The sequence below is a fragment of the Bombus affinis genome, chromosome 2 (genome assembly GCF_024516045.1).
Source record: "Bombus affinis isolate iyBomAffi1 chromosome 2, iyBomAffi1.2, whole genome shotgun sequence".
Taxonomy (NCBI): Eukaryota; Metazoa; Arthropoda; class Insecta; order Hymenoptera; family Apidae; genus Bombus; species Bombus affinis.
Genome location: NC_066345.1, coordinates 15,580,007 through 15,600,260, shown reverse-complemented (window position 1 = coordinate 15,600,260; position 20,254 = coordinate 15,580,007). Strand labels below are relative to the sequence as shown.

At 36.2% G+C, this 20,254-nt stretch overlaps 3 protein-coding genes and 2 long non-coding RNA genes across 21 annotated transcripts in view; 3 read left to right on the top strand and 2 right to left on the bottom strand.

The window, feature by feature from the left end:
- Nucleotides 1-10,679, top strand: part of LOC126928876 (phospholipase A1-like) — a 241,015-nt gene extending 230,336 nt beyond the window's left edge. For 5 of the 7 annotated variants that reach the window (XM_050744728.1, XM_050744727.1, XM_050744729.1 and 2 more), the window contains exons 2-8: nt 7,028-7,075; nt 7,149-7,308; nt 8,546-8,694; nt 9,321-9,575; nt 9,767-9,955; nt 10,079-10,202; nt 10,489-10,679. In XM_050744728.1, coding sequence (XP_050600685.1) covers nt 7,045-7,075; nt 7,149-7,308; nt 8,546-8,694; nt 9,321-9,575; nt 9,767-9,955; nt 10,079-10,202; nt 10,489-10,549 — 969 coding nt within the window. In that variant the 5' untranslated portion in view covers nt 7,028-7,044 and the 3' untranslated portion in view covers nt 10,550-10,679. Of the gene's footprint in view, nt 1-241; nt 413-7,027; nt 7,076-7,148; nt 7,309-8,545; nt 8,695-9,320; nt 9,576-9,766; nt 9,956-10,078; nt 10,203-10,488 lie in introns of those variants that run through there. The other 2 variants (XM_050744733.1, XM_050744734.1) reach the window with 2 other exon arrangements.
- Nucleotides 1-20,254, bottom strand: part of LOC126928883 (26S proteasome non-ATPase regulatory subunit 1-like) — a 37,904-nt gene that overhangs the window by 8,223 nt on the left and 9,427 nt on the right. For 4 of the 10 annotated variants that reach the window (XR_007716977.1, XR_007716981.1, XR_007716974.1 and 1 more), the window contains 2 exons: nt 19,203-20,205; nt 11,693-11,951 (listed from right to left, as the gene is read on the bottom strand). The gene's annotated coding sequence lies outside the window, so the exon portion shown is untranslated. Of the gene's footprint in view, nt 1-10,491; nt 11,366-11,692; nt 11,952-19,202; nt 20,206-20,254 lie in introns of those variants that run through there. The other 6 variants (XR_007716980.1, XR_007716978.1, XR_007716975.1 and 3 more) reach the window with 5 other exon arrangements.
- On the top strand, nt 4,845-7,007 carry LOC126928885 (uncharacterized). Of its 2 annotated transcripts, none has more exons than XR_007716984.1 (3): nt 4,845-5,185; nt 5,738-5,887; nt 5,961-7,007. It is a non-coding gene; the product is annotated as an uncharacterized LOC126928885 (long non-coding RNA). The 2 variants fall into 2 exon arrangements; XR_007716985.1 differs by having other exon boundaries at nt 4,846-5,185; nt 6,889-7,007.
- Nucleotides 7,177-8,548, bottom strand: LOC126928887 (uncharacterized). The gene is made up of 2 exons (XR_007716988.1): nt 8,092-8,548; nt 7,177-7,405 (listed from the first exon to the last, which is right to left on the bottom strand). It is a non-coding gene; the product is annotated as an uncharacterized LOC126928887 (long non-coding RNA).
- LOC126928879 (phospholipase A1-like) lies at nt 15,283-19,148 on the top strand. The gene is made up of 9 exons (XM_050744737.1): nt 15,283-15,384; nt 15,873-15,905; nt 15,979-16,073; nt 16,150-16,315; nt 16,863-17,011; nt 17,722-17,976; nt 18,289-18,477; nt 18,602-18,725; nt 18,996-19,148. The coding sequence occupies exons 3-9, from the start codon at nt 16,040-16,042 to the stop codon at nt 19,030-19,032; spliced, it is 954 nt and encodes a 317-aa protein (XP_050600694.1). The 5' UTR covers nt 15,283-15,384; nt 15,873-15,905; nt 15,979-16,039; the 3' UTR covers nt 19,033-19,148.

The window sequence follows — 20,254 nt, the reverse complement described above, 5'->3', positions numbered from 1 at the left end:
ATTATGGAGTTCTACGCATTTCCGGGAAATTTAAAGAATGCGTAGAATGAAAATAAATCATGAACAGTACATGTTATAATATTTAGAAGGTGAAAATTCTTTGTCTCGCACTTTTAGCTGAGTTCATAAAAGTATGAATTTGCATAGCTACTTGAGAGCTAATTGCTAAATATATCTGTTTAATTATTTTTTTAAATTTAATTTAGTTAGCTGGTACTAATATATGTTAATCTTTTTACAGTGCTAAAGGAACCTACTATTTCAAAACTAACAGTCAGCCTCCTTATGCTCCTGTTAGATAACATTATTCTTCTGAATATTCAATATTTGGATGTATTTTGCACAGATGTATTTCAATATTTGTAAGATAGTTGTCTAAGTTATGGAGGGAATTAAAAAATGAATAACAATTAATTTTATTGTTCTTATTTACTTTCCATAAAATATATATATATATATATATATATATATATATATATATATATATATATATATATATATATAAATACAGTGTTCTACTTTTGATATTAACTGATTAGACATTTGTTTGTACACTTACAAAAAAAATTTCATTTTGATATTTTGCTCAGTAGTTAAGTTATAAAAAAATGAACGAAATCTGTATAATATTTTGTCGGTAAAAAGTTTAAGATTACATAAAAAATATTAATTTTTGGTATATACACAATTTTTGTTTAAATTCAATATTTCGTCCAATATCCGTTATTTCTTGTCACTTGGCATAGAATCTATTAATTTTTTACATTAATCTACTGTAATATTATCCCAAACTGTTTCAATCCTAAAATTCATTTAAATGTTTTGCTTTATAACCTTGTATTACTCTTTTTTATGATGCTACGCAAATTCTCGATTGATTTAATGCTTAATGTTTGCGACGGCCACGACAGCACGGTAATATTTTCTTCTTCAAAAAAATTGTTTTACAATTCGAGCCGTATGCTTCGAATCATTATCATTTTGGAAAATAAAATCATCACTTATATCGTTGCGTGCCAAGGGCAACATCGTGTTATTGAGTATGTCCATGTATTGAAAACGGCCCATAATTCCGTTGATATGACATATTGGACAGGACCGCCTCGAGGGAAACATACCCACACCACAACGTTTCGGTGTCGAACATACCGTATCCCGTCAGAAGAGACGCGATTGAATTTCGATTCGTCCGAAAACAATCTCTTTCACTTGTCTAATGCTTATGAGCTTTAGCAAATGCAAGTCGTCTTTTTCGATTCCTAGAATTCAGCAGTGGTTTCTTTCGGGGTTTTCGCCCATTTAAGTTAAAGTCTTCTAATCTTCTCCTAACAGCTCTAGCACTAATTTGCGTATCGTTTTTGTAGTTTATCTCCGCAGCAATATTATTTGCACTACGAAAACGATCCCTTTCGCTCAATCGATGAATCCGGCGATCCATTTTCGGCGTTGTTTTCCGTGGTCTTGCGTTTTTCCGTTGATCGCGATACATGCCTGCCTCTAAAAATTTATACCAAGCCGTTTCTGACCTGTCCACTATATTTGCTACTTCGGTGAGGGTTTTACTTTGCTTTCGCAGCCTTACGATTTGTTCCCTTCCGTTGTCAAGTAAATTCTTTGATTTACCCGTAATCTGTTCCTACCTAAATGAATTTTAAGCAATAAAACGTACACTAAACAATGATTTTGACGTTCCAGAATCAAAATGTTCAAAAATTGTACTCATACTCGCGTTTTATACAGATCGTCTTAAACTAATGTCCACTGTTTACGAGTGCTAAGCGGTAAGTAACTGTTGTAACTTCTACGTTGTTTGTATTTAACAACTGACGTTCTGAGATCAAACATACAGCTATATTATTCCAAAGAGACAAACCGAATAGAAGAACAATACGCGTATAAGATGTTTGTTATCCGGTTTACAAATCATCGTCTTAAACCTTTGTCCGCTACTGTACATCTTGGCTATGCGATTTTTCACGAAAAATTTACCGAACGTAAAGTACTTCGCGTCGTACTTCCTTAATCCCGATGACTTTTTTGGAACTGAGGCGGAGATACAGTTGTGGGTGACAATGCTACTGCTGGTATGGATGTGAACCCACAGAACGCCACAGAACCATTTGGGCAGAAGATGAGCTTTGTGGTGAAATTGATCCTGGTTATTTGCAGAGCTAGAGATAGTCCGGTCAAAATACAGTAATTGTGGACGAAACAAATAAATGTTAATTTTCCTGGCTTTTCTGTAATAATAATTCTACATACTTTACTTTCATCAGTATTTTTATAGTTCTGTTATCTAAAGCTACATTTTTACTAACATTCTTTAGTTCCATCCAATGTACACTGTTTTTGGTGCGTGGAAGAAAAATCGGACTCCGGGATTCGAAACCCGGGTTCTGAACGTTCGTAACCTAAGGCGCTGACCACTGCATCTACCGTCGTCCGACAGTAGTTAGTATCGAGTGGTGATATTTGGTTTGTCGAGTGCTGCCACACATCACTACTTTCTATAAACTTATAAATCTCCTCCATCGCAGAGTTTGCTGTCTCATCTTGAGGACGGCTCACTCTACCGCCAGTATTAGGTCTCAGGAAAGATTTGTAACAATTGTCATGATACTTAGCTTCAGCAGCGACTAAATCATACTCAAAATTAACGCGTGCAGTAACAGCATTTGATACGTCGTTAGAACGATCTTAAGCTACTGTCAAAACGGATTCTTTGAACGAAAGTGTAGCAACGTAATAAATTTTTTGTCCACGATGCACCCACCCCAGTCCACTCTCTCCCATCCCTTCACAAATAGACTAACGAACTGCCCTGTTTTTGCGACCAGGTTTTCAGGACAGAGATGGAAAGAAAAAAAAACAATATCGTACATAAGCACCGCTTTATAGCAACTTAAATTTAAGTTACAAATGTAAACTTAAAAAAAAAAGAATGTAATATTGCATGGCTATATCGTACCGTTGCGTATCGGTATTTTTGCCTGAACCACCTCACAACCGAATTCATCGTTTATAATGGAGAATACAAATATGTAATACACAACAACTGTAATAATAAACAAAAAAAAACATAATTCGTTCGGAGAATACAAATATGTAATACACAACAACTGTAATAATAAACAAAAAAAAAACATAATTCGTTTCACGAATACTAACGTTACAGAACATCCGCATGTGGGCTCACGATAATATAAATGTTCGTGATGCTCATACAGCAATTGCAAAAGCTCGAAGATAGATATAAGAGAGTTAGACCAAGTGAAATAATTTATTCAGTAGTTTCCCTCGTGACTTTGTAATGAGTAAACAGATGACAAATTGAAATAACTGATAGCTTCAATTAAAAAGAAACGATCAATTTTACAATCATCGTGGTTATCGTGTCGTCCAATATTTCAAATTATTACGCGTTATTTAAATCAAATCAAATTTAAAATCAAATCATGTGTCAAGTATATCCAAAGCAAATATTAAGTCACTTCGTATTTAAGGTCATAAAAAATTCCGTTAAAATTAAACGCTACGTCTCTAATTCTCTCTAGCTGATTCGTGGGTATGATCCCCCACCCGGTAATAAACCAACAATCGAGTATCGATTATTTATCAATTGGTCCATACACGAAGGGAAAATTACTGCGTCGCTGAAGCGTATAAAAAGGAAGTGGCCAAAGAAGGAAAGAAGCTAAGAAGTCGATCCATATTGCGGCGCATACAGTAAGCGAGTCCAATCTTTTCAAAGAACTATGCCGGATGCTCGGCATTAAGCATTTGCGTATCACAGCCTACCACCCCGCCTCCAATGGGATGGTAGAGCGCTTCCACCGGCAGCTTAAAGCCGCAATCAAATGCCACAATTCGAGCAACTGGATCGAAAGCCTTCCCATAGTTCTTCTAGGCATTAGAACCGCTATCAAGGAAGACCTGAGCGCAACGGCAGCCGAAATGATCTATGGTACGGGCATACGATTGCCAGCGGAATTTTTCGTACCAGCAAAACAACCGGCCAACGCGGAATTCGCAAACCGTCTACGAGAGCGAACGAGCGAGATCAGACCTCTGCCGACTTCACAACACGGCGAAAAGAAAAGATTCATGTTCCGCGACTTAGAAACGTCGCCGTACGTGTTCGTTCGTCACGATGCAATCGGAGGCCCTCTGCAACCGCCGTACGATGGTCCTTATCAGGTGATACAGCGTGGGGAAAAAACCTTCACCATACGGGTGAAGGATAAAAGCGTGAAAGTCTCCGTAAACCGTCTAAAACCCGCCTTCATCGTGTCGGAAGATATTGAGCACCTAGAAAGGAGTGCACAAGCCCACGACGTGTTTGTACCTAGGAAAATCTTCCGACCGCAAAGCAGCGAACAAGCGCAACAAAGCGACGGAGACGCAAGAGCCCATTACACCACGCGTTCGGGCAGGAGAGATCGTTTTCCCGACCGTTTTCAAGCGGGTTTGAATTAAGCGGTTAGCAAGGGCACCCCCGCTATCATAAGTAAGCCAACATAAAAGAAGTAACGTTAACACTGGCAGGGGGGTACTGTAGCGGTACTTGTCGACAAAAGTCATTATGGTTTTTTCCCAGTAAATCCGCTACACAAGAAACCGTGTTCACTCAAACACGAGCTAATTATAGATCTATCGACCTTAGGCGGTTCCGATCATTAGGCCAAATCCGTCGTTTTTGCCGTGACCATAGGCCCTTGAGTCAGCTACCTAAAAAGCCAATTGTAAACAAGGTCGCCAGCTCGGCGCCCGTTGGGACGTTTCGAGAACATCTTCGAAATTCAAATCCTAACACCTGTCGTCAACTCCGGCGGATATAAATATAGCGGACAGGGTAGCGACGCATTCTCAGTTACCGAGAGACACGAGCAGCAACAATTAACCGATACTTCTTTGCGCCGATCTATTAGCGACCGCGAAACGAGACAGCAAGTGTATCGTACGACTAGTGTACGCATTGAGTATATTCTAATAAACTACGTAGTTAGGTATACTCCGGTGTTTGTGAAAATTAATTGACACCTTATCACCTCACTTGTTACAAAACATCATACGTTTCCGCTCTCGTCGAATTAACAAAGATAATCGAAAAGAAAAAGTATTATAATACCTTCACCTTATCATTGTCCCGAGAAAACGTCACATTTAACCATTTAACACACGTAAGGTAAGAGAATTTCTTTTTTCCCTTGTAATCGAATCAAATTTGTTTTCTCTTCTGATTTCGCGTAAAAGCTTCGCGAATTTGTTTGCATTTTTGATAAAGGAAGGCAATAAATTCGGAAATATTATTCGAAAATGAAAAATTTTATGTAAAAATCTTTCTGTGTATATTTATGTAATAGCGGAGCAGAAATTTTATAGTTACATAATTTTTAAAACATCGATATTATATATAAAGGACCGATATATAATACTCCATTCAGTTGTTCGTTGCACAAGTTAGAAACAAGTAATCAGAAGTAAAACTACGATAAGTGATAGCTTCAATAAAAGAAATAGCTAGTTTTAGAAACATCACTGTTATTGTTTTCTGTATTACTAAAAATTATTTCGAAATTATTAGATTATTATTATAATTATATATATGTCGGAGAAGAAAGGAAACCGAAGCCTTTCCTTTGAAATTTTGGAAAATTCCTCTAATACTTTAGCCTAGATTCTATCATAGCCGTAATTAAGCTTTTGCTGTCATTCAATCTGATTGTAATTGTTCAAGATTTATGATAGTGAGATTGGCCTCAAGGTGACACGACTGGTCGCTGAGCGTAGCCACGGTCATGGGATAGACGTCTTGCTTTATGGAAGTGTAGAATAGTTGTACGATTCTACCTAAAAAATAGTTGTGACGACATACGGCCTCAAGAACGTAGCCACGTGTAATTTTATATCGGAGGTGCCAATATAATGGGGCATACATTGTATTAATAATCAAATTCCAGGCAAAAATTGCTTAGTAACGGCGATTAGAACCTTCTTGATGCTTCTTTTTTTTTTTTTTTTTTATTTATTAGAATATTTACAATCAATTCTCGTTGAGAATTTTCAGTAACTTAATTTGGCGTGATACAATGACATGGATTATAATAGTTTTATATTGTTGGTTCTAGTAGAAACTAAGGATTTAATCTAGAGGGTATTTTCTTTTTAGTCTGCGGATCTGGTCCGTCGTGTCCAGTAGTTGGGTGACTAGTGGGTTGTGGTGGTTGTTGACTCTTGTGTTATATCTGCTTCGGGACTTGTGTATTTCATATTTGACTGTAGGTATCTTGAGGTCACGGTGGATTGTTTCGTTGGTAACATACCAGGGTGCATTTAATAGGGATCTTAGCGTTTTCGTAGAGGGTTATTTTGTTCTGTATGTTTAGTTTGGAGCGTCGGCCCGTGAGCCAATAGAATTTTCTTAGTTTTTCCTTTAATTGCTTTGTTTTTTCTGAGATATGTTTTTTCCAAGTTAGCCTTCTGTCCAGGGTCATGCCCAGGTATCTTACGGAGTCCTTGCTTGGGATTATTGTGTTGTTAATGGTGACCTGGGGGCATTGATGCTTCTAACGAGTATTTAACAAACGAACGCAGTTGAGGAGAGAGGACAATTTTCATCAGTCTCTTATTCGTGCGATCGCCTTGGAAAGTTACACATCGAGCTTATACCGAGCGCCCCAGCAACTGTATTTCGTGTTTAAAAGTATTTTACGCTTAGTAAAGAGTTATCCCGTTGACCACTTAAGATCATACATTCGTTAAAGTGAAAAAATTCACTTTATTTCTCTAACTACTAACTTACTTATGGAATAATTTTGGTCTTCATCCATCATTAGTTGAGTTGATCGTCAATCATCATCAGTTATATCGCTCTTTGTGCATTATCAGTTGAGTCGGTTTTCATCCATCATCAATTGGCTATCAGTCAATCACCAACCGTGCATTACTTGAGTGAAAAATTATCTCTCATTACCTATAAAAAAGCGGCGAAACACGAAGAAGAAGAAGTAAAACGATATTACGGTGTGTGTGTAGTAAATAGCGATGACAGCCATGGTAAATAATATATCAACAGGTTCGTATCAGAATTTTTCTAGATTGAAACACGGAAAAATCGAGTAACTTAGTAACGAAAGAAATTTTCTCAGTTTATCCTACGCTTCTTTCGATGTTGACCTATATCAGTCCAACAGTTAAAACGAATGGAAATGGATACATAACTGATCTTGAAATCAAATACAACCCACTGCCTGCAAACCTCACTTTAGACACCTACTTGGATGCGGTTAGCTTCACGCTATACACACGGTTGGTATTATTTTATATTAATTTCCTTCTTTATGGAAATGTAAAGATGCGTTATATTGTCCGTGATAGTAGTAGTTGCCGGCTGTAGATGTCGCTGCTGGGGTACTGTTAATTATTCTTTTATTTTGATGCATGGAAGAAAAATAGGATATGTCACGGACACCGGGAATCGAACCCGGATCTCGAACGTTCGAAACCACTTCGCTACCGTGTCCATTGCTTAGTTAGTGTCGTGTAGCGGTATTCGTTGTCGAGTGCCGCTACAATACCCCCTTACCAGAGATAACGTTATAACGTTTAGTGTGGTAAAGGCGTCAGGCTGATTGTTATTCAATCAAGTCAAGAGTCCGTGCCGATGTTGCGCGATGTCTTCTTCGATGTGGCGGTAGATCCTATCGGTACGGTGTGCGTACGGTCGTAGTGGGACTCTGCTCCTTTTTTTTAGTAATTACGCGCTGGCGGTGATGCCCACAATTTTTGCAATAGCTAACATCACTCCTGGCTTGGTCATCGTTTCGTACCCAGTCACCCGCATGCGCGAGTCAGCGGTAAGGGGTCAATGGGGTTAAGGTTTGCTGAAGGAAGGGACGTTCCGTGTTCGTCGTAGCGGTAGAAGTCCAGCTTGCCACAGACTTAGATTCGCGATAATGGGAAGGCTCGGTAGTGCTATCACGGTCACACCTCTGTTTCGCTGTCGATCACGTCGAGGTCACCAATGTAGAGGTGCGTTATGTTATCCGTGATAGTAGCATTTGTCGGTTGTAGATGTCGCTATTAGGGTACTGTTAATATTAATAATTATTCTTCTACTTTAATGCGTGGAAGAAAAATTGAGTCACGGAGGCCGGGAATCGAACCTGGGTCCCGAACGTTCGAAACCTAGAGCGCTAACACTTCGCTACTGTGTCCGTTGCTTAGTTATTGTCGTGTAGCGGTATTTGTTGTCGATTGCCGCTACAGAAAAAATGTACATTTTGCACATTTGAATTATCGAGAAACGCATAAAAATTGGCAATCTAATTATGACGATAATATTTGAAAGATGAACATAAGGAGTAATTAACTTCTTTTTAAAGAATTACACATCGCTATTGCATGCTGAAATGAGAATAAAACTGAAACATAGAAATTCGCGAATCGCGAAGAAACAACTATGTAGGTTGTCTTGTGTTTGATGAATGTTGAACAGGCAGATTCAAGGTACATTCAACGGTTACAACCAAATATGATTTTCTAGAGACAATCCCACAGATGGCGAGATCCTAAAACTAAATGACGTAGAGTCGATCCGGAACAGTCATTGGAACGCAACTAAGCAAACCATTATAGTCACTCATGGTTGGACTCACAGCGGTGAAGGTCCAGTTTGTACGACCATACGCGATGGTAAATACATAGATGCACTGTAAGAGCAAATTCGTGATATAATTGAAGTTACGGGGGATTCTATGACTCGAACTAAAACGAAGATAAAGAACAAGAAAATGACGTTTTACAACTACACGGTTCGTTTTTCAAAAAAACATGAGTTTCGAAAGTTCAAACCGTGTCTCGTTCAAAACTACACACTGAACGAGATAATTTTATTCCACATTTTAGACTGGTTTTTCCAATTTTTTATTCTTGTGTGATTAAGAACTAGGAAAATTCACGTATATTTATCTAATTTCTAAATTCCAGTTTGTCGAAAACAAAGGCTTCAACGCGACTCCGTTACTCCTGATTTTTATCTTAATTCGAGCCTTAGAATCTTCCTGGATTTCGGTTGAATCTAACTTTAATACCCATTTATACAATATGTGCACTCTCGGCCATAAATATCTATTGATAAACAACAAGAATTGGACTTTGCGTGGTAGTTCACATTATAAAATACTTGAAACATAAACGCAGTAAGAAGTATTCAGATTTAATCAGTGTGAACAAGTGTGCTACGACTTTTGAGCGGCAATGGCCATATATTTAATATTAATTACGAAGTACGATACGTCAATTATATTTTTTGTTCTCAGGTTTCCTCAAGGTCCGAGACTGTAACGTTATTATTCTCGATTGGAGTGAGATAGCAGACAAACTAATTTATTCTGTCGTCGCAGACATCGTACCGTACGTTGCTCATCGTGCAGCTAGTTTCATAAATTTTATGCGAACCGAGGCTGGTTTGCAAACGTCCAATTTGAAAATTGTTGGGCATTCTTTCGGTGCTCAAATCGCGGGCTTGAGCGCACGAGAGGTAGGAAAATCGAGCCGAGTGGCGGAAGTTATCGGTGAGTAACGATATATTATTAAAGTGTCGATTGAAAGTTCCCCAAGGAAATCCAGTTTAGATTCAATCCAATCCATAGATTATCTTAAAAGAGTATTTTCAAATTCTAGATATATCATTAAAGAGATATCATTAAATTATACTAAATTATACAGTAAATTATACTAAATCTCTAAGTATTTGCCATTATAGCTCTCGACCCTGCCAACGTAATGTTTCAACTCAAAAAACCTGGTGAAAGACTTGATAAATCAGACGCAGAAAATGTTCAAATTATCCACACATGCTCTGGACAGTTCGGTTACTATCTGTCTGTTGGTACCTCAGACTTCTATGCGAATGATGGAAGACATCAACCAGGATGCGGCATTGACTTCTTTGGTAGGGAACATACTACAGAATATTCTATTATTGACACATTTCAACTTAAAAAATATTATTTCTGTGCCTCAGTCTGTGTGTGTTTGTTTGTACGATGTTAAAAACGAATGTTATGAAACACAGGAGTTTGCGCACACTTGCGTAGCTACAAAATCTTCGCTGAATCAATTACGAATCCGAAAGGCTTTCTCGGCACACGTGCAGATGGTGCAACAGCATACGTGGGTGGCGCTACGCTCGATCCTAAGTAAGTTTTATTTTACTACTGTTAATGATAGATTATGGAGTTTTATGCATTTCCGGGAAATTCAAAGAACGCGTAGAATACAAATAAATAATGGACAGTACATGTTATAATATTTAGGAAGTGAAAATTCTTAGTCTTGCACTTTTAGTTGAGTTCATAAAAGTACGAATTTGCATACATACTTGAGAGCTAATTGCTAAATATATCTGTTTAATTATTTCTTAAAATTTAATTTAATAATAAAATTTAATTTAGCTGGTGCTAATATATGTTAATCTTTTTACAGTGCTAAAGGAACCTACTACTTCAAAACTAACAATGAGTATCCTTATGCTCTTGATGGATAACATTATTCTTCTGAATATTTAATATTTGGATGTATTTTGCACAGGTGTATTTTAATATTTGTAAGATAGTTGTCTAAGTTATGAAGGGAATTAAAAAATAAATAGCTGTTAATTTTATCGTTCATTAAAATTCGTATAAGAGAACTTTTATTTCGATTTAGTGCAACCATATCCTGAATTCCTTGAGTTGATTTCGACGCAAGCATGAGCATACGCATAGCGATGACGAGCAAAAGCGTCATCTTAACCCTTTCGCTACGCGCGGCTTCTTCAGCGGCACTTTCGCTGAACGAGCCTCCGCGCCAAAACGGTGCACGCGAGAAAGATCGTCAGCGGTCGCGTTTACGCTTCGCTGCAAATCGAGCTGCTGTGACGGTGTTTTTCGAAGAAAAAAAATTCCCTCAAAACGGATTATTAATAATTTCTTAACACACTCACTTTTAATTACAATTTAGAAACGAATAACATCGCAGAATATAATAATATGATATAATATAATATAATTGTATGATACTAATAGCTTTTAATAATGGTATTGCGTGTGTTATTTTTCGAAACATAATATTACACATAGGACAGCATGGCAAATCTTGCACTGGTATCGCGATTTGATTCACAGTTTCCATCAATCGATTATAATCGACAACACACTTCGGCTTTTTAATCATTTTGTGCATGCGATAATGATGTTCCGTGTCAACCAATTCTTCATTGTGGAAAGAGGATAACTTATACACTGTCTTCTTGTTACACCATTTCATTGTTAATAAAAGAATGTACAATACTCGTCGTGATCTATAGCCACCCGTAGTACGCCTTACGGATAGAATAAACGTCACTTTGTTTCTAATACAAATGTATGCTTCAGCAAATACATAAAGAAACCTTTATAATTATGTTTAATTCATTAAATATTATCATTTTTAATTAATCACATTTTTTATAGATAGAGTGAAATTACTGCTACAAGGAATTTACGTAATCGCGCATCGAATTATACATATATTTAAATTAAACATATATTGGAATGACAATGAGTATTTATGAATGTGAAGAATATTCGTAAAAACTTTTTCTGCTTCATACTTCGCTAACAAAGAAAGTACATAAAGTTTTTATAAAGTACATGAATGAAAGTACATATAACTGAAAAAATATAGTTTATCATATATTTAAGATAAGAAAATTTAATAAAATATATTAACCTTTTTGTGATCTTTAATCAAAATCATTCACATTGTAGGAAATTTCTTAATCCGTGAGATTTATCTTATTTTGATCGTTTGAATATAATCACCGTGACAGTCATCGTGTTAACAAGTTCGTTTTTCGATTATATCACAATTTTCAGACTAGCCTGCGTCAAGTTTCTGAATTACCAGTAGCCAGTCGCCGCCATGTCCTGAAAACAGACAAATTTAATTAACGTGCGTTATATATAATATAATATTATATTATATATAACGTGCGTTATATATAACGGCATTGAAACTGCCGTAAGAGCTTCATCGCGTGCTATCGTTTCGGGAAACGATAGACACAGAGCACGAAGGATATTTATCGAAGCGCTATCGAGTCCTCGAGGGGTTGGTTTCTCGTTTCTGTGCGACGGCATATTACGCATCGCTCTTAGGAGCCATGAAAATTCCATTACAATTACGCAGACATGTCTCCAACAACTTCGTTACCGCATCGATTGAACCGTGCACGGTTTCCTATTTCGTTCAGTAATTGTGTACTGCAATCGATAAACATGTTGCAAACACATGTGTCAACGACGAACTTTTGCCCTTTCGTCTACTCCGCTATCATTTCATTATAACTCGTTATACAAGCTTCGTCCGCGTCCAGTAGCGGAAAAGCGGAAAAACACGTCTCCGTCCAACGGAACGAGCGTCGTACGAGCTACGAATAATCATGCTCGAACTTTTCTGGAGAGTATGCCGCGCGAAGCGTGTGGTCCGCAAGGGTGCGCGTCCACAAGCTCCACACGTGCAATCTCCAGGTGTACAGCTAATCGCGAATTCCGTAATTTGTTACCTAACAGGCGCACTATAATATTGCAATGGCACATGTAAAGCAGTCCAGTGATCGCTTTGAAATGTTAACTTCACTTTTTCCAAAATCTTCTATCTTCTAAATCTTCTAAATCGTGTTTTTAGCATTCGATGTCGCGATGTTACGGTGATATTGTGGTATTGCATCTTTGAAGAACGCGAACGAACGTCTTCGTGCATCTATTTCATATCACTGTTCGTTGATCCGCGAGGAAGGCTTACTAGAGCAGGAGAAAGAAAAGAGGGAGCGGTTCTATGTGTCGTGTAGTCGCGTAGTTAATAAATCTTTGATCTTTCTATCTGGATGTATTAGTTTGTTACTGTTGGACACGGGACAGGCCGGACAAACCGCTCCGGGGCAATTTTTTGAACTTATTTTCCCTGATTGAACTCGATAAAATAATAATTAATAGTTTATCAACGAGTAGATATGACAGCAATTAAGAAAGAATAAAAAATCACCACCATTCACCTTGATAGAAATATAATTTTAATGTACCTGAGACATTATCATTAATTTTTCATTATAAAGATTGATAAACATTTCACGTGTAATTGAGTGACAAATAAATGTTGAAAATGTAAATTGTTTTGTAGTATAGTCTTGCACGATAATATTTTATCCTGTACTTGGTATCTTTATACCAAACGTTAGATGTATTAAATGGGATTACATAATATTCTTTATAAAAATGCCTTCATAAAGGTTGTATCGTTATAATCATCAACTGCCATTAGATAATACTCTCGGATCTGATGAATGAATGTTACCCTTTGATGTTAGATTTACAGGACCCTTTGAAGTAAACAAAATACTCTTATACCTTACTTATCTCTCCACTGTTTCTTTTTCTCCAAACAATATTTTCTACAAATCCGCATAATCTACGCTGGTAAAACCTTACGTTTTAAAAGTCAATTCCAGTCTTGGTAAAATTATCCACCTATCTTACTTTCTTAAGAATGCAATCCATAATAACCCTGATAACGTTCAATTTTTTACGTCGGTTAAAATCAATACCTGAGAACGCGAGATGACACTTAAGTGGAACAGTTTCCACTTGTTCCACAAGAAACAACGTGTTATATTTACGTTGGAGACGGTAAATATTTTTGTTGGCATTCTACGTACATGAATGGTTAATTCGTAAGAGTTGTTACATCCAAGATATCGTCATTCTTACTAGTAAAGCGAAGATAAGAAAAGATTGTTACGAGTAATGCAATAAAAGAACAAATAACAAAACAGAGTTCGAGATGGAACGATGTAAAAGAGATTTGTCTATGATAATTTATGATAAGTCATAGCCTGCGTGTGCAGGTTTCGAATCAAAAGACGCGCTGTAAACTACTACGCTGCGACTGTCCTAAATTAGTTCGTAGCATTGTCTCATAGTATGGATCAAGATTACGCACGATTTTCCGAAGGAAAACATGGCATTGGTGTCAATGGAAGAATAACTGGAACCTGTCCCCCAAAAGACACTTTCAGTCTCTTAAGGGATGACGCATATATGTGGAATCCCAATTGTTATCGAAATATTAAATGATCAAGATGCGCCATAAAACAGGAATTTCAAACATTTAAAAAATAATTAAGCGGAATGGGAGCACGGGTCAGTTCTGATGGAAATCTCGCATCGTTATTATAAATTCTCCAGGTTAACCATGAAGACAACCACATCTCTTACTAAGGGAAACGCGTTAACAGTGATTTCTTGAGCCTAAAAGACAAACGTCCGATGATCGTTTGAAGGTATGCAATTTTTTAATTTATTTATTTATACACCTAAAGTTATATCTCTAAAGTTATTTAATCAACGAGTATCTACAACCAATATTTCAAACCAAAACAAAATGACGTGCGAAACATATGGTGAAACACATTTGACAGTTCAGTTTCGTTTACGATGTTTCAAATAATCCCCTACTTCGTCTTTCGAAACTTAAGACACACTCGTGTATAAAGCTTGTTGGGCAAATAGTTACTTTATCATGAAATAAATTATTTTTAATGACAGTTTGCATGATAGTACGATTCGTATTAACGATGTTACAATAATTTCGATTCGATAACAATCTATGAAGAAAACGATGGTTACTCTGTGAATAGTTTGATCATCTAATCAAGGGTTGTAGTAATTTTCTCTAAAAACAACTGAAATGAGAAAGAAATCGTGAATTACAGTTTTGCATCTGAAAATTTTCAAGGATCACAAAATCACAAGTCGTTGATGAGATAATAACGACTATTAATTTTCTGTAAATTAAATTAAATTAGTAATTTTCTGTAAAGACAATTAGATTGAAAAGAAATCGTAAATTAGAATTTTGGATGGATCTTACAATTTTCACACGAATTCCTACAATTGACGACAGATCGTGAGTGTAATTATCGAAAATATACTGACATGTGTTCGGAAAAAAACGAATTCCGTTGTTATCCATGATGATGATAATTCACCTCAATAACAAAAGGTGCGCAACATTTGATTACGATCCCTCGTTTAAAAAATTGCAAACACCTGTTTATTACGTAATTAGCATCTACCGATTGTTTTGAAAACCTTAGAGCTATTAATTAATTAACTAATCAATTAAGATAGTAGCTATTAAGAACAATTTACGTATGGCCAAAATTTCCATCATAATAAATTACATACAATATTCACATCTGTTCAAAGATGGTCCAAAAAGTTTGTAACAGATATAAATGACTAATTCGTGGCGATGTACTTCATTGAATACACAGTTCTCTTAACGAGTAACTTGTAGCAGGTAAGCAGAATAAGACTAAAATAAGCGATAGCTTCGATAAAAACAAAGGGCAGACAACTAATTTTACATACAGCACCATTATTGTTCTTTGTATTACTCGAAATAGTTACGTACTGTTTAACTTCAAATCTAAATTTTGAGCAGTTTAAAAAGGAGCTTAACGTCCATAGTGAACAAATTTAAATTATCTATTTTCGATATACGAACTTCTTAAATAACTCCCGAAGTGGATATAAATATTTGAAGCAAGCGTGGTTAGATCAAAGATTCAAAATAAATATTTAGTAGAATTCAGATTTTGGGGAATTAAAAACTGAATTATTCTTTATTATTACTTCCGAGAAATTAAGAATCTCCGAGAAATAAATGAAATTATACCCAAAGCAAGTAATTAAATATCTTTGCAATTAACTTAACTTAACTTCGCACTTAACATCGTGCTTCGTGTTAAGATGAAACAATTTAACTTAATTTTCTGTTTGTAAAAGATTCATCAGTGCGAGTCGGCCATCATTCATCAGGTGAGTATCAGTTTCTTATCAATTGTGCAGTGCTTGAGCGAATAATCATTGTTTCCTTCAAATCTATAAAAAGGAGCGGTAAAGAAAGGAAGCTGAGAAGTCGATCTATACCGCGGTGCGTATAGTGAATCACGATGACGGCCATGGTAAATGCATCATTAGTGCTATGTTAGTATCAGAATATTTTTCGATCGGGAAAAATCGTATAATTCGTACTTAGTACGAAAGAAATTTTTTTTTTCAGTTTATCCTACGCTGCTCTCGACGTTGAGAGAAGCCAATTATACGATTCTACCGACCAAAGAAGGAAACCCGTCTCTGGTTAAACTCGATAATACCATACTAAGTGAAACAGACTTGATTCTTTTCGGTGCCAATGTGGATACGATCAGTTTCACGCTTTACACGCAGTTAGAATTATTTTATATCAATCTCTTCTCTATGGAAAATCCTTATATACATTTTGTACATTTTTGTCGTAAATCTACTTACGGGAATTATTACCTTTAATTGTTTAAATCGCAGCAAAGCACCGTAACGAATTACATCTTTTCTTCCTAACGTGCAATCAGAGTTCCTATTCAAAAAAGGTTAAATTTTAAGAAAATAAGAACCTGCGATTTAATGTTATAAAATTTGCTCTTGTTTGATCCATAGGGACGCATAGCTAGAGAATTTTTGCTAATTTTCAAGCTTCTCTTCACGCAAGTACTACCATAGAATTTTGTCTAACGTTAACCCTGTTACATTCTTTCGATCATTTTTATTATATCTTTCCAACATTAGAAAACATGTTCAGTTTGAACTTAATATACGAGAAAGCGATTCTGTTCGCTAAAATCAGAGTAAGACCGAAATGTACAAAAATGTGGGTTAAAACTTTGTTTCCAGCGTGTTACATGAATATACATTCGAAATACGTTTAACAGCTTCGCTCAAACATACTATTTATTCTAGAAAAAACAGTAAAAATGGCGACGTCCTAAGATTAAATGACATAAACTCGGTTCGAAAGAGTCATTATAACGCAAACAGACAAACCATCGTGGTCACTCACGGTTGGAATAGCAACGGACAATCCGAATCATGTACGCTCGTACGCGATGGTAAGTAAAGTATCATCGATCTTATATAGTAAATATACCGTGAGCTAAAATTCGTGTGAAATAATTAAAGTCAGTAGAAATCGTGTGACTAGAAAATAAAAATAACGAATTTACGTTGCACGTTTGATCTTTCGAGAAAATCGAATTTTTAAACTTGACAAATAATATATTACAAGATATATTGAACTATTCGAAACTTTCTGTGAGTTTTATCCTTTAAGTAAAATTATGCACATTATATAAACCAATGGCCGAATATTTGAACGTCAGGGAATTCAAATAAAATTTCTGATTTCCTTCGTCTCGAAATAGCATAGCACGAGACATCTGATGATATATTGTATAATTATCGATCATATAGAAGCAAACAATTGGTAGGAGATTATTCTACGTGGGAAGATAAGTCGAAAATATAGAATAAAATTAGTTCGCTTGAAAATTCGTTTTCGAGAAAATTGCATTTGTCAAGTGCACGTGATCGAACGTATTCAAAGCCTATCTTCTTCAAGACATGGCCTCAAACGTGGCAACTTTATTTTACATTCCAGGCTTGTTTTTAAATGCAAAGAAATAACGAAACCAAAAATAGTAAAAAATATGTAATTTGCAACAAACATCGTGGCCTACAATTTACGAGCAGCAATGGCCATATCTTCGATATTTTAAAATTACGACAGGCAATATTTTATTTTTGTTGTTGCTATTTTTAGCTTTCCTTAAAGTCCGCGACTGCAACGTCATTGTGGTCGATTGGAGTCAAATAGCAGATCACAAGGATTACATCGCTGTTGCAAAGAACGTACCACGTGTAGCTAGCCACGTAGCTAGTTTCATAAATTTCCTGCGAACTAGCGCTGGTTTGCACACGTCCAACTTGAAAATTATTGGACACTCTCTCGGTGCCCATGTCGCCGGCTTGAGCGCGCGAGAGGTAGGAAAATTGAGCCGAGTGGCGGAAGTTATCGGTAAGTAACGGTATACATATTATTAAAGTGGCATTCTAAAGTTCTCTAAGAAAATTCGATAGCGTTGATTTTAACAGCAGTTTAGCGTTTAATAGCGTTTAAAACAGCAGAGTAGATTGATTTGGTTTTGCAAATGAAAGATAAGCAAAAAGATAAGTGAGGTATACAAGTTTGGACGATAAATTTAGAAATGTCAAAAATATGTTTACATTATGTTAACTCGAAGGGAAACGTTTTTAAAAAGATCATACCACAAAACAACATTATGGTACAATAAATTATACTTAAGTCTCTAAATATTTGCCATTTCAGCGCTCGACCCTGCCAAGCCATTGTTTGAACACAAAGGAACCGGTGAAAGAGTTGATAAATCGGACGCACAAAATGTTCAAGTTATTCACACATGTGCCGGATATTTGGGTCTGGATATCTCTGTTGGCACTTCCGATTTCTTTGCCAATGATGGAAGACATCAACCAGGATGCGGCGATGATTTGTTAGGTAAGTAATATGCTTACAGAATCGTCTGTTACTGACAATTTTCCATGTAAAAAATATTATTCGCGCGGTTGTGTGTGCGCGCGCCTCTATATGCGATACTAGAAATGAATTTTATGAAACACAGGATCTTGCGCGCATGGACGCAGTTACGAGTACTTCAGTCAATCTATTACGAATCCAAAAGCTTACCGCGGTGTAACTGACAATGGTGCAGCAGCATACATGGGTGGTGCTAACCTCGATCCGAAGTAAGTTTTATTTTACTACTGTTACTGATAAATTATGGAGCTTTACGACGCATTTCCGGGAAATTTAAAGAATCCATAGAACGCAAATATCTAAAGGACAGTAGATGTAAAAATATTTAGGAGGTAAAAGTTCTTGGTCCTGCACTTTTAGCTCATAAAAATATTTATTTGCGTAGACACTTGAGAGCTAATTGTTAAATATATCTGTTTAATTATTTCTTGAAATTTAATTTAGTTAGCTGGTGCTAATATATGTTAATTTATTTACAGTGCTAGGGGAACCTACCACTTCAAAACTAGCAGTTAATATCCTTACGCTCTTGACGGATGAAATTATTCGTTTGAATATTTAATATTCGAATGTATTTCAATAATTGTAAGGTACTTGTACAAATTAAGAAATAAATTAAGAAGTAAATAGCATTCGATCTTACTATGACTTGAAATTTGTGTAAAACGACTTTTACTTCCACTTACCCCAACCATATTCTCTGCTGTTTGAGTCGATTTCGATGCAGGCATGACCATGCCTATAGCGATGCCCACAGCCTCGTCAGGAACTGCATCATCTTGATAAAAATTATCAACGTTCAATTGTCAACGTTCCTATTCGTATGCTAAGATTGTCAGTGTACATTTTGTATTGTTCCAAATTGAGATAAGGGAACAATAGCGACGTATAGTTGCTGTAGACTGAGATCGACTTCCATCGAAGTTTCAAGTCCTTAATAAAAATGAAATGATACGACGTGATAGTAATTTAACGCATTAAATAGCGGCTTTAACCGATATGCGATAAAACTAAAAGGCCTGTCGCTAAATATTAGGTCGTCCGAAAAGTTTCTTTCGTTTTATGAGGAAACAATAGACGCGCAACGTTCTTTCTTTTATATTATTTCGTCGATTCATTTTGTTCTGTTGAGATAAATACCGCGACGTTTCACAGACTTTGTTTCTCTTGTAAAAAACACGTTTGCGAAAGAAAGACACTTTCCGGACAACCTAATACTTCACTTTCCGTCAGAGTAATTGTAAATTGTCCTGTATATGTAATATTTATGTTTTTATTTTTCCAACTAGTAGAAACAAACTTCAGTCACGTAATGGCGATTTATATGCAACAAATATGCAACAATCCATCCCGTGGTAAATTATTTGAACAATCGCCAGGTACAATTTATCCGTTTATATGATTTTTGGTATCAGTTTACTTTTCTTATTCGATCGTATCGAATACAAAGAAGCATTTACGATTTTCGCTAGTCTTTGCGGAACGATCAGCGAGTACGTCAAGTGGATTTTCTACTATGCGTCTAGCACGGCAGCATCTACGAGTATAAATTTTCTATTTGCTATGCATATAATAATGTTTGGCAAACATATAGCGTTATAAAATACGCTCTCAAAGGAAATGCATCATCTCGCAAGATTACACGTTCAGATGGTACGTTTAACACATTTTCTTTCAGACCTTTTCTTTCTTCAGGTCTTTAAATTCGGATTGTCAACATTTGCACCATCTGATTGAC

Coding starts and splice junctions, on each gene's coding strand:
- LOC126928879 (XM_050744737.1), top strand. CDS start 16,040: ATGACGGCCATGGTAAATGCATCATTAGTGCTAT. Junction 17,012..17,721: donor ATGTACGCTCGTACGCGATG/GTAAGTAAAGTA, acceptor TGCTATTTTTAG/CTTTCCTTAAAGTCCGCGAC. Junction 18,726..18,995: donor GGTGCTAACCTCGATCCGAA/GTAAGTTTTATT, acceptor ATTTATTTACAG/TGCTAGGGGAACCTACCACT.